This window comes from Papilio machaon, chromosome 26 (assembly GCF_912999745.1).
Source record: "Papilio machaon chromosome 26, ilPapMach1.1, whole genome shotgun sequence".
NCBI classification, from domain to species: domain Eukaryota; kingdom Metazoa; phylum Arthropoda; class Insecta; order Lepidoptera; family Papilionidae; genus Papilio; species Papilio machaon.
The window spans coordinates 3,483,550-3,496,616 of NC_060011.1; the positions used below are offsets into that span (position 1 = coordinate 3,483,550).

Here is a 13,067-nt window from a genome sequence, read left to right on the forward strand (position 1 = left end):
GTGTAATAATGACACACCCTTGTTACAATACCCCAGTTTAATACTTGTTCAGACAGTGATTAAGTCAATGTGTCAACCAATGCGTGCTTCTGACGCATCAGTCAAGATTATCTGAACTTCGTCACAGTTCGTCATACTGTGACTCCAAACTGAACGTTATTTGATTGTGTTACAAAACAAATAATAGGTAATCATTTTTTTTTTTTTATTAATATTTTTACATCTACAGACGCTTGGTCCGTACTCTTTCCTGCACAGGTTTTAGTTATCTTTTTTTTTTTTTTATTAATATCCCTGTGCTACATTGTTTGTTCCTGCTTACTTATAAATACATATAATTTAACTTAATTATAATTTTTTTTTTTTATAAGGTAATCATTTATAACCGTTCAACTGCCGAAATTAATTACTCAACTATCAACTTTAAACTTAAACTTTAACTCTCTTTAAACTTACGTGAGACAATTTAATAAATTAATCAAGAACGGCTTAACTCACGTATAATCTTTTGGGTGACGGCACTTTAGTGCGTGATGCGACGCGACCGCGAAGTTCTCAAAATAAACACTCGTCCTCAAGATGGACCCCCGACGGGTCCGAAACTAGTCGGTGCAGTCACCGGGTGATCATATGTGAGTTAAGCCGTTCTTAATTAATTTACTCAAGAATGGCTTAGTGCAGATTTTTCATATTAAATATACATAAGATGAATGCCTTTTTTCACCATACTTAAAACAGTATCGTTCAAGTGACCATTTTAAGAAGCCACGTCGTTTAATCGTATGCTGTAAATGTACTTTAAATTACCGTCAACTCTTTACAAAATCTATTCATCTAAGAGTACGTAATCTTATTTATACGAATGAAAAACTTTACGATATGTGAAACGTGAATGATTCCATACTGATTCATTATATTATTCAAATCTGTATTTCAATAGCTTAGCTAAAACAACTGTTATTTACGTTAACCGTATAACTCGTGACGTCACACTTGTATATATGTTGACATCTCTTTCATTATCATAAAATAGAGACAACAATATGTATTAAGTCACTTATTTTAAGTGTGATTGCAGTCGAATTCAAAGGTAACCAATTCACTTGCCAACAATTGTACTGTTGTGTGTAATTGTTACATTCAGCAATTAATATATTTTCCATGATTCTAGTGTCATTTTACGACGAACACACGATTATTTTAAATATATTTTTATATGTTACAAGTATATATTTTATGATGACAATTTATATGTTCGTGATGTGACAATAATAAGGAATGTCCTATCGCAATGTCATCATTGGTCAAGTTATTTTAATAGTGCTATGTTAAATTTGCCTACTCTACATGTTTAATGCACGTTTCTGTTAGTCAATTTCTGCTGGTTGAACAAAAACATATTATCTTCTTTTTTTTTAAAAGGAAATAAAAGAGATGTCAATATTTTTACACAGTTATGACGGATGAAAGCCACGTCAAATAAAGTAACCTATTTACTATTTAATATTTGTCATCGTCACGTTAAATGTGTACGATCTGTCCAACATGACATTATTTGTTAACTATATATCTGTTATTATAAACAAATGGTAAGGTCTATCGTACACAAGGCAACGCAACTCAGCCATTTTAGTCGCTACAATTTTGTTAGCCCTAGTTCCCTAGACAAGTCGACTCGCGCTGATTCAACGTTGTGTGTACGGAGCGCGCTACACAAGCATACATTAGTTTTGAAGTTTTACATTTTCTTGTGTACGAAGGCCTTATAAGCACATAAGTGTAAGTAGTAGTATATAAGTAGTCCCGAGGAGGGTTTGGTGTCAGGAAGGCGACCAGCCAGTGAAAACATTATTACAGTATGTGAAATTCAGATATGACGGCTGATAGAGATGTATGGAGGAGTAGTACATAGCCGACCCTCCATAGGGATAAGGGCAGGTTGATGATGAAGGCCTTATAAGCACCGCAAAATATTGTTTTAATATCACTGTTCTTAACTACTGATTATATAAAATTGGATTCTGCTACTTTTATTAGTATTTTGTCATAAAATTGTTCAACTGACACATTGAATGCTGATAAATGTTAAAACATATTAATTAAATGAATTAAACAAGGCCGAGATAATAATATATCAAAGGTAAATGCAGATATTATACTAATAACGATAAAAAACAATTATCGGTTTACCGTTATCTTGGAATTGTACCGATTGTGAGCTAACAATAGGCTATAACTACGCTTTATGGTTTACTGGGACCACAAGACCGGCCGAAACGATAAACCTACGGACCTGCGTACGAAACTATATTAATTTACTAGCTGTCGCCCGCGATTCCGTTCCATAGCCTATGTGTTCTTCCAGACTATTTTCAACACCAAACTTATTTGAGATCCGTCAAGCCATTATCTACATATCTTTTGACAAGCATCCATACATATTAAATTTCATATTTATTATATAACTAGCTGTCGCCCGCGACTCCGTCCGCACGGAATTGAAAAAAACTTATTAAGTAACGTGTTCTTCCAGACCATGTTCTACATGTGTGCCAAATTTTATCGAGATCAGTTGAGCCGTTTCGGAGATACCTTCAAACAAACAGCCATCCATCTAAACATTCGCATTTATAATATTAATTGATTAGTATGAAGTAAGAAGTAAGATTAAAAAAAAACATGCACCTGACATTTTATTAACTAGTAAAAGACTAAATAAAAGTTGATAGATAAATAATTGATTAGAAAAAATGTTAGATATTGTCCCTTTCAAAGCTACAATATATTTCAAAGGAAAAACTTAAAAAAATGTTCAAGTATTCTAGAATGGAATTAACCCAAACACAAACAGAGTTCCATATGGGAGTTATGTTAATTTTGATGCAATAATAATATTGTTTTTCGTAAAAATTATACACAATCAAAGTAAACATGCGTATTTACCCTAATTAATGTTAGTAATACACAAATTAGGTTATCTAAACACAATATATCTAAGTAGATTATAACAATTTACGAAAGCGTTCTCTTTAATGATCGATAACTAAATGAACAACTAGTTGTTTATGTCCGATTTTACTCTGGCAATTCAAATATTACACGTTAAACTAGTCACTAATCTATACATATAATAAAATTGAAGTGTCTGTATGTAATATCGAAAAAAAATATTTCTCGGACATGGTATATTCGAAACGGATTTTTTTAAATGTTTGTCTATCTGTTTGTCCGCAAAGCATTTGTTCCGGTTAATCTCCGAAACGACTGGACCGATTTTGACGTGATTTTGACAGGAAGGTATTCATGCACGCAGAAGAATTATAGGCTACTTTTTTATTTTCATTTTGCGCTGACGAAGTCGCAGGCGACACTAGTTTAAATATAAAGAAGCGCAAATCAAATGTCATCGTACTCTTTAAAATTAGTCAAGCCCCTTAAGTTAGAGGAGCTCACAACTGAATCAACATTAAACCCACGAGAAATTACACTGATCAGTCTATCCAAAATATACATATTAACTCTATGATATCCTGGATCTATTGTTTAATTGATCTACATATATTATCTCTTGTTGCAGCTCAAAAGACGATGAAATAGACGGCAACTGCATAGTTCGCGCTCGTGGACTGCCCTGGCAGTCGTCAGACCAAGACATAGCTAAATTCTTTAGAGGGCTAAATGTTGCCAAGTAAGTGTATACGAAAATGTATCCTATGAACGCTATAATTCAATATCACTGAAAAGGTAACTGAGAATGAAATTCGGAAGATCAGAAATTATGCGTTCCGCAGAACTAATACAAAATTCCGGGAGGAATTCAAATTTACTGATATCTCTTTCAGTCTGTCTGAAAAGACAGAGACAACGAGATTAACTATAATTATATTAACTATAGTTGCATTGTGCATTAACTCCATGTGAATATATGACTATATTGGTGACATATACTTTCTGTGATCAGGGGTGGCGTAGCGCTGTGCCTATCACCACAGGGTAGACGCAACGGTGAGGCCCTGGTGCGCTTCGTGTCGCAGGAGCACAGAGACATGGCGCTCAAACGTCATAAACACCACATCGGCCCGCGGTACATCGAGGTAACAACTGTTAAACCCTTTAAATACAAAAGGTTACCCTTTAGTTGCAAGAGTTGATTTCTGTAATCTTACCGTTCACTCATCTGAAGAACTAATTTCCATAATGATAACTAGGCAACTATAGAGTCGCACGGCTAGCAGTTAAGTGAAAATGGACACTAAAATAACCGGGTCAAACATTCTTACCCTATAATATAATATTATCTTTGTATTGCATATTACAGGTGTACCGTGCAAGCGGAGAGGACTTCTTGTCGGTGGCGGGAGGTGCCACGTGCGAGGCGGCCGCATTCCTGTCGCGCGGCGCTCAGGTCATAGTGCGCATGCGCGGACTGCCATACGATGCCACGCCGCAACAAGTGGTTAGTTTCCTTCTTTTTTTTATCCAAAACGTAGCTGAAATGTACATTTAATATCATGTCGATTTCAAACAAACTGATTAAAAGAGTCATTTAGAGTCAGTCAGTCAGTCACAAAGATTTTACGCGAAGTCAAGAGCTGCTACCATTTCTGAAACCTACTTTTGAGATTACTATTACTACTATTAAGATGTACTTACATGTATATTTTATAGCTGGACTTTTTCTCAACGGGCGACGATCCTGTCCAAGTGCTAGATGGTTTGGAAGGCGTACTGTTCGTGCGGCGGCCGGACGGTAGAGCCACGGGGGATGCGTTCGTGCTGTTTCCTAAAGAAGAGGACGCGCCTAAAGCCCTCTCCAGACATCGTAAACTCATCGGCGCGAGGTACATCGAACTGTTCCGATCGACCACTGCTGAAGTGCAACAGGTATGTAACTACCTTTATGGATGTGTTTATGCCAAACTAAACAAGTTTATTTATTTCATATTCCGATATTTTTTAAATGAAGAGTAAATCAAATTTTGTAAAAAATGGATATTCTTTTTAATATTTTTTAAATCACAATTCTTTTTTATTGTCAACGCTCGTGGTCGGAAAACAATGTTATCTACAGCTATAAAATAGTATATTTTACTGCATTCGTTCTATATTATACTAGCTTTTACCCGCGACTCTGTCCGCGCGGAATAAAAAATAGAAAACGGGGTAAAAATTATCCTATGTCCTTTTCCTGGTCCTAAGCTACCTGCCCACCAATTTTCAGTCAAATCGATTCAGTCGTTCTTGAGTTATAAATAGTGTAACTAACACGACTTTCTTTTATATATATAGATATCTTAACCTTGCTTTGATTCAAGTTTAGAAAACGTAACGATGAGTTTTCACTGCTGCAATATATTTTATAGAAAACTAAATTTATGTCATCATCATATTTTTTGATTAAAAAATTATCAGAATCGCTATGAAAAATAATGGCATATTGATGTACAGACAATGAAAAAAATGCTTTTACTTTGATGGTAATTTAGAATGAATCAAAGAAATCTATGTCCGCAGCTTGCCCTTGTGAGGTAATGGTGAGTGGATGGTAATGCATGTTCATTAGTTTTGGTACCAAATTTTTAAACATAAAACCATAGCTTATAAGAGGAAATATTTAGATTTTAAACAGAAGCTTTGTACTAAAATTAAATATTCATGTATCATTATTTAGCTATAATTATTTAGTTTGTATTATATTTAATTTTAAGATATTCCTCAAAAGTATGGTTGGCGACAGTCAGGCGGCCGGCCGTAGCCGTAACAAATTAAGCCAAAACTTGAAGGTTTATAAAACCTCGTGTACCGACCCCACGTAAGTGAGAAAAGGCCAGGGAGATGATTATTGTGTGACGTCACTATACCGTATCACCGTCAGTTTCCACTGTAAAAAAACTTGTACAACGAAAAACTATTGACGTCTCAGTATTTACTTTGAAAATGCTAGAGATAATATATCATATAATACAGCGTTGCAAATTTTAACATAGTAACGTCACAGTAGGTAAAGTATGGTTAGGTATTCAGTCCTTTACATTTATTCACAAGAAATTTCCAAGTTATGACTTGTGACCAGGTATTAAACCGTTCTCTGGAGACGCGCACGAGCACCGCTAGCACGCCGTCTACTGCCAGCGCGCCGGCTGAAGGTCTCCTGCCTGTGACGCTGGTGCCGCAGCACGTCATCACCTCGGGCACCGCTAAAGACTGTGTCAGGCTCAGGGGACTGCCGTATGAAGCGCAGGTAGGTAGCTCTGAGTTAACACCTTTAATTGTATAGACTAAAAACATCGTTTTAACAAACTGTTGCACTTTACTGTGATTTTGAATATTACTGATTAAATACCATATCTACAGGTGGAGCACATTTTGACATTTTTGGACGAGTTCGCCAAGAACATCGTTGTACAGGGCGTCCACATGGTTTATAATGCACAGGTGAGCAAGATATATTGATTTTTTTTTTTATATAAAATCTTACTTTACTTAAAAAGAATGTTGAAATTTCTTGAAAACAATGTTCATAATGTTTTCTGGCTCACTGGCAGGGTCACCCTAGCGGCGAGGCGTTCATACAGATGGACAGCGAGACCAGCGCCTACCTCTGCGCCCAGCACAAGCACCATCGCTACATGACCTTCGGGAAGAAGCAGCGGTACATAGAGGTACGTCACTCATCGGTTACCTCCAGCAGACAGACGCGATACAGTATCAATACCTTGATCCTATAGGGTTGTGTCATCCAGGTGTTCCAGTGCTCCGGCGACGACATGAACCTCGTGCTGACGGGCGGCGTGACCCCCTCCACCTCGCCCAAGGTGCTGTCGCCCGGTACGTTGCTGCCCCCTCCCGCGCCCGCGCCGCGTCTGCTCGCGCACCACATCGCTCACCAGACCCTCCTCGCGCGCCAGCACGAGAACCTCCTGCTCGCCTCGCTGCGCCCCCCCCTCCTGCCCATCCTCCCCTACAGGCAAACCGCCCCCACCTACCAGCTCCCCCTTCTCCCCGCGCAGCAACAGATCCTTCCCACCAAACGGACGTACGAGCGTGCGTTCACGCAAGCCGAAGCTCCCCCCGCGAAGCGCCCGTACTCCGCGCCGCAAATCGCTCCCCTCTCTTTACCCGTATTCTCTTACGGCAGTTCGACTCCTATATTTTCGTACGCGAACACAAGCCCCATGTTGTCATACGCGAACGCCCTCCCGACTGCAATACCGACTGCTCTCCCCGCGGGCTACAGTACGCCACTTTCGGCCGCTCTTCCCCCCACTATGACGTCACCGTTCCCCGCCACGCTGTCAATGTTCCCCACTTACCCCTACTATCCCGGGGTTTAATACCATTTCTTATATACATACGCATGTAGCACATCGAGTTACTAAATCTCGTTCGACGTTTTCAATGTAGTCACATATCGGCGAGTTATTTTCATGTGATTAATCTAAACGTTAAATATCTTCCCTTATTAACTATACAGTAAAAATTTACAATTTATAAATAGTTCCAACGTACCTTATGAAATTATTCAACGTTACAAAAGTAATCGCGTTGGCAGAAGTTCTTAAATTTTTTTTGCCTTTTTGGCGTCACGGTGTAAAAAAAGTTATGGTTTTCTTAATATACCTAAATAATAAACTTACGATTAACTTCGTTTTAACAGGGTAATAAAAATGACAATGAGCTCAAAAATCAATTTTAAAGCCTTTTCAAAGGTTTTTGATATTAATATTTACAATAAAAATGAATTTACTAATATAGTTATGAAATCGGCAGTTAAATATTGCAGCTAGTAGTAAATAGGGTAAGTCTTAGAACTATTGTTGAATTTCCTTTGACTTTAACATTTGTTAAACGTAACGTAATCATATTTTAAAAGTTGAATTTGTGTGATTCGAAGGTTGTTAATGTTTTGACGAGTGTTGTTGGTTATGTAGATAAGTTTTCAGTTGTGATTTAATACATTCCAATTGAAAAAGACGAATCTTTTGCCGTACGTTTCAAGGCAACAAAGTCTGAGACATATTTTAGGCGTTTGTCGTTTAAGACGCGCTTTCGGTACTTAAATCAATTTTTGAGTACAATGCACTTTTTTGCGTTTACTATTATACACTTTTTTGTTTTTTTTAGATAGGTTTTTTAATGTAGTCTGTTGTAATTATGTTTATTTTTAAATATTTAGTAAGTTTTTTGCCACGTGTACGTTTTGCCGCTATTTTTGCAGCTCTAATTTTAGTGTTTTTTTATTAACGCGTTTGATGAAATCAAATGTTTGCGGAATTTTTTTTTTCATAACCTTTCCGAAGTCTTCCATGTTCCTCTCCACATCCAATGTCAAAATGAAATGTGTCGTTTATATTCACTTCTAACAAACTATATGCAACCATCTATTCCATTGTCTGCGTTACCTCACACCATATATTGTAGTCTTGCCGGTATTAAATTAATAAACTCACAATTTTTAACGCATTTAATAAATTATCTGTGATTATCATTCATAAAATTTTATGGCTTTTACCACCTTTTTTCAAAAATGGAATTTATTCATGCGTTGAAAATATGTGATCTGTATTTATGGCTGTTTATAGATAAACAAAAGGTTAATGTCATCGTGTATGGTGTTGCCATTGTTTCGATATTCACAAGTATAGGTATTGGGGGCTTTAGTCACAATTACATGGTGTAATGGCTAATCTTTTGTTCTGTCATTTCTTTAATAATTTTTAATTAATCGAAATTGTAACTATGACAAAAATCTGACTGAAAATGTCAAAGTTACAATTACATTCTAGTCTAGCTGTCAATGCAATATTGTGTTTTATTAATATACAATAAAGTGTAATATGGTTTATCCGAACGGGTTGTGTTTATGGAAAATGTGCATGAATGTGGTAACACCGGCCGGTTTGGTAAGTGTTGCAATTTTTTAATTTTAAATTAGACAATCTATTTACAAATGGGTATAGCATGTCGCTTAAATATATCGGAGTATGCATGGTTTCAGTTCGGTTGTCAGAGTGCAAGTTTTCCTAAGCACAGCGCGAGCGGATAGGCGCGGCATAGCTATTACTTTTGTGTTATACAAACTGTAAACGGTGAAAAGCTTTATACTTTTGGTACTCTGGTTTTGTTAGGCATAATGTGAAAATTCTTCTGACTACAAACTAACTTTTTTCCATTAAAAAAATAGTATTAACACGTTCAGACTCACTTGGCGAGTCTTAGTGGCATGAATCGAGTTATGGTGTGTTAGTAAATTTTCGGATATCGATATATAAAAAGAAGGATATTTAATAGAATTTTCAAATCAAATTGAGATTCGTTTATGAAAGTATATAAGGTATATTTTGTTCGGTAAATGTTTTGATTCTTAAGGAATGCATGTTTGAAAGTCGAAGTCTGCAATGATTTTTTGCTGTAACTAATTTGCAATTGTCCGAAGGCATAATTGTTCAATTGCAAACTTTGTCAATTTGTTAACTAACTACTCAATGAACTGACAGGAATAAGTATGTATGAGGTGAGTGTAAGTTAACTTGTTTACTAATATCCTATTTATTTTTTTTAGCTAAAAAGTAGAATTTTGTTGACTGGCAGAAGAATTTTTCATTTGCCCTTACCAACCGTATATTTATGAACTAAAAAAGTTAAATTCCCCCTACTGCTTCATGATAATTGTCTTTTACCCGGCTTCAGGATACCGTCGATATAAAATGCCCTCCAGTCATTAACACATTTTTTTCTTTTTTTCACAGCTTCTTCTTTTTCTGCTGTTTAAGCCTTCTTTTTTGCTTAATTCTTATTTTTAATCATCACTTTTTTAAAGGGATGTCTTAATTTTTAGCGCATGCTTATCTATGGTTATAAAAAATAAGAGGTTATGCACTAAAATTAAAATGTCTCAAATGTGTAGTGACTGGGGGTGGTGGTGTGAGGATATCGCGTAGTTGTATTTAAAAAATATTATCTATGGTAATAGCTAAAAATTATAACCAATAATGTCTAATTTTAATTAATGAATTCAAAAATGTACGACTATTTTGCTACATGATTTTTGTTGCATGTATTGGTTATATTTTTGGTATTGCCAAGCACAAAATTATAAGATTCAACATTTTTCGAACATTTGTGAGGTAAATTAATCACTATTAAAAACAATTAAAACAACAGAATTTAGAAATATCAGGTAGACTTATTTGGTATCTTGTAACTGGTTCTTTATGAGTTTTTTATTATAGTTATTTTAGTTGCCTAATTATAGTTTAGAATATTGCGTAAATAAAAATCGATAAGTTCCGTGTTAGAACATGATTATTGCGAGTTTCTTTGGTTTGTGGTTGGTTGTGCTATTCTTTTTTTAATTGACGTATAAAAAGTTAATTTGTTTATGGTATACTTGTGAAGGAGGGCTAATACGTATTGCTTGTCTATGGTATAGTATCGTCTGTCAATGTTCTACTAACATAACACTTATCACTATTACACATTTAGCCCTGTACTTGAGTTTTCACTTTACGAAGTCCAACCATTTTGTAAATACTTACGAGAAACTTGCCAGATACAACGATTATTTAAAAGTTTTCAACTCTCATTTTTTTTACAGTATAAGGTGACAAACGAGTTTGCGGCCATTTAATTATTAAAATAGCATAATGACAACTGCCAATAAACATCACAACATATAATGCAATTTTGTTAATGTTGAATTACATCTAATATCTGTCCGTGTATGTTAGCCTTTATCAAACTTTCCTTCACAAGGCAATATTAACATAGATAAAGTAATAGCACAATCATGTCTCCTTTCCCGCCTCCTAACCTGGCTTCAACTAATGTATACCTACATTTAGTACATACTATCACGTCAAAGATATGGTAACGAAGCAGAGGGTATATAAGTATGGGGTAAACACGAGATATATTGGTAAGGTAATTTCACTGAAAGCACTGTTATAGCTTCATTTGGATCCATTATAATAACGCGGGAAAGGGCAGAGCCAAAATCGATTTCAATGGAAATGAGAAATTATATGTACAAATATCACTGGCTGGCAATGTTATTTATTGTCTATGGTCTTATTTTCTAATGTTAATGTGTTTGAATTATTATTGATACGAACAGTATGTTTTAATAAGTCTTTGATTACAGAGTTGCAAAGGTTTAAATAGGTTTGTTGTAATTTTCATTGAATTCGATTATACATAGAAACACTTTATCAATAAAAGATAATTATTTTTTTAAAGTCGTAATTTCAATTATTTTATTTGGATATTTAGCATAATTTAAAATTGACTTGTGCCTCTATGATTAAAAAAGTAACATTGTTATAACCAACCAAGTCCAAACAAATTGAAAAGATATTTTGTTGATTTAAATTTTTATACACATTTATCAATAACATAAGTAATATTGACAGGGGTTAAAAACAAAAGTAAATGTTGTCAATAATTTTATCGTCAGAGAATAAAAATTAAAGTGATAAAAATCAGTATAGTAACCGGCGTTTGAATACTCAAATGCAAACGCCATAACTATCTTAAACATTTTAAAAAGTTAAATCGTTATAAAATACCTTTAAGACATAACGCTCTGCCCGATCTCAAATTACATTAAATTCTGCTTCAAAATGCATGGATACAGAGGTGACAGTGTTACAAAGAGATCTTGTACAATGGGATAAGATATCGGCCGCTTAAATGTGTTGTAGACGAAATGTTTTTGTGCTTTAGTTTATAGTTAATAAGACTTCATGGGTGAAAGGTATAAACGCCCTTGTTAGTGGCTGGTTGAATGTCTGGTGTTACCAATTCATCATGTAACAAGGAGCTGGTAAGTATTTACCTATCATTTCTTGTGGGATCACGTGAAACTTCTTATTCTTTATATTTATTGCGATTTCAACTTGGTAAATAAAGTGGTTATAATATCAATTTAATTGCATTTGTAAGGCAAAAAAAATTAAATTCGGGTGTTATCTCGTTTAAATTAAACGTTTAAATGATGTAAACAGATGAACGTCAAATCGAATTCCACACTTGGCGGCCATTATGCTATTTAAATTTGTTTTTTTTTTACGACGTAAGGAAAAGCATTTTGCCAGAAATTATTTGGAATTTACTGAGTTTTGGCGTAATATGGCGTTTATGTCTATAGTTAAATCTCAAGGCGTTGAATTGCAACAAGATTCTTTCTTTTAATGATAAATATTTTAACTTTTTTTATTACACACTATTATTGTGTCAAAGTGTGCAATAACTAATATTAATAAATGATCAAAAGCTTTTGTAGAATTGCAAACATGACAAAAAGATTAAAATCCATACATATAAAGTTGAGATCGCAATAACTGGTGCAGTGGTAGGGCACTAGGCGAGCGTAAGTTTGGTAAAGTCCGCAGACTAGCTTGGTGGTTGGCGGCAACGGCGAAGTGTGTAACAAACAAATACAGAGTATTGGTGTAAGCGCACTGCTTTGGTGGACTGTTAATGCGTTCTGAAACCCTGGTGAGTGTTTATCATGATTTTAATTACATACATTTATATATCTTACATTATCTGTGTACGTCTTCTTTTGTATTGCAAAAAAAAACCGGGAAAATGTTTTGACGAATCTGTCAAAAATTTTGGCGACATAATTTTCAAATGACATTTATATTTTTTTTCACAAGGATTCATCAAAACATGTTCGCAACTTTTTATGTAGGTTAAAAAGGGATATTTAGAATACAAGGGTACAAGGTAAAGTTTGGTTATTGAAGTGGAATATAATCATCCATTGCCGAGTCATTACGCGTCAATTGGTTTAACAATTAAATGTATGTCGCGCACAAAAAATAATGTGTTAATATTAATTCAAACTAATAAATCTATTTGGTGTCTATAGACTAGTACATATTATTCTAATTGAAAGTGTATGCAGAAATATGAATGTAGTGACTAACAACTTGCATGAGAAAAAAAAACAATTTCAATGATCTGTCAAATATAATCGAAAAACAGATTAACAATTGGACCATACGTACTGTTATATACTCTTTGGTTAAGCCATAAAATTTAATTTTTAATGTTTAATT

The 13,067-nt window shown here is 34.8% G+C and overlaps 1 protein-coding gene across 3 annotated transcripts in view; it reads left to right on the forward strand.

The window, feature by feature from the left end:
• The window catches only part of LOC106715178 (RNA-binding protein fusilli), a 67,029-nt gene that overhangs the window by 53,372 nt on the left and 590 nt on the right, over positions 1-13,067 (forward strand). The window contains exons 7-14 of one of the 3 annotated variants that reach the window (XM_014508422.2): positions 3,578-3,688; positions 3,962-4,094; positions 4,319-4,456; positions 4,669-4,884; positions 6,074-6,241; positions 6,355-6,435; positions 6,546-6,662; positions 6,729-6,828. In XM_014508422.2, coding sequence (XP_014363908.2) covers positions 3,578-3,688; positions 3,962-4,094; positions 4,319-4,456; positions 4,669-4,884; positions 6,074-6,241; positions 6,355-6,435; positions 6,546-6,662; positions 6,729-6,828 — 1,064 coding nt within the window. Of the gene's footprint in view, positions 1-3,577; positions 3,689-3,961; positions 4,095-4,318; positions 4,457-4,668; positions 4,885-6,073; positions 6,242-6,354; positions 6,436-6,545; positions 6,663-6,728; positions 7,688-13,067 lie in introns of those variants that run through there. The other 2 variants (XM_014508407.2, XM_014508414.2) reach the window with 2 other exon arrangements.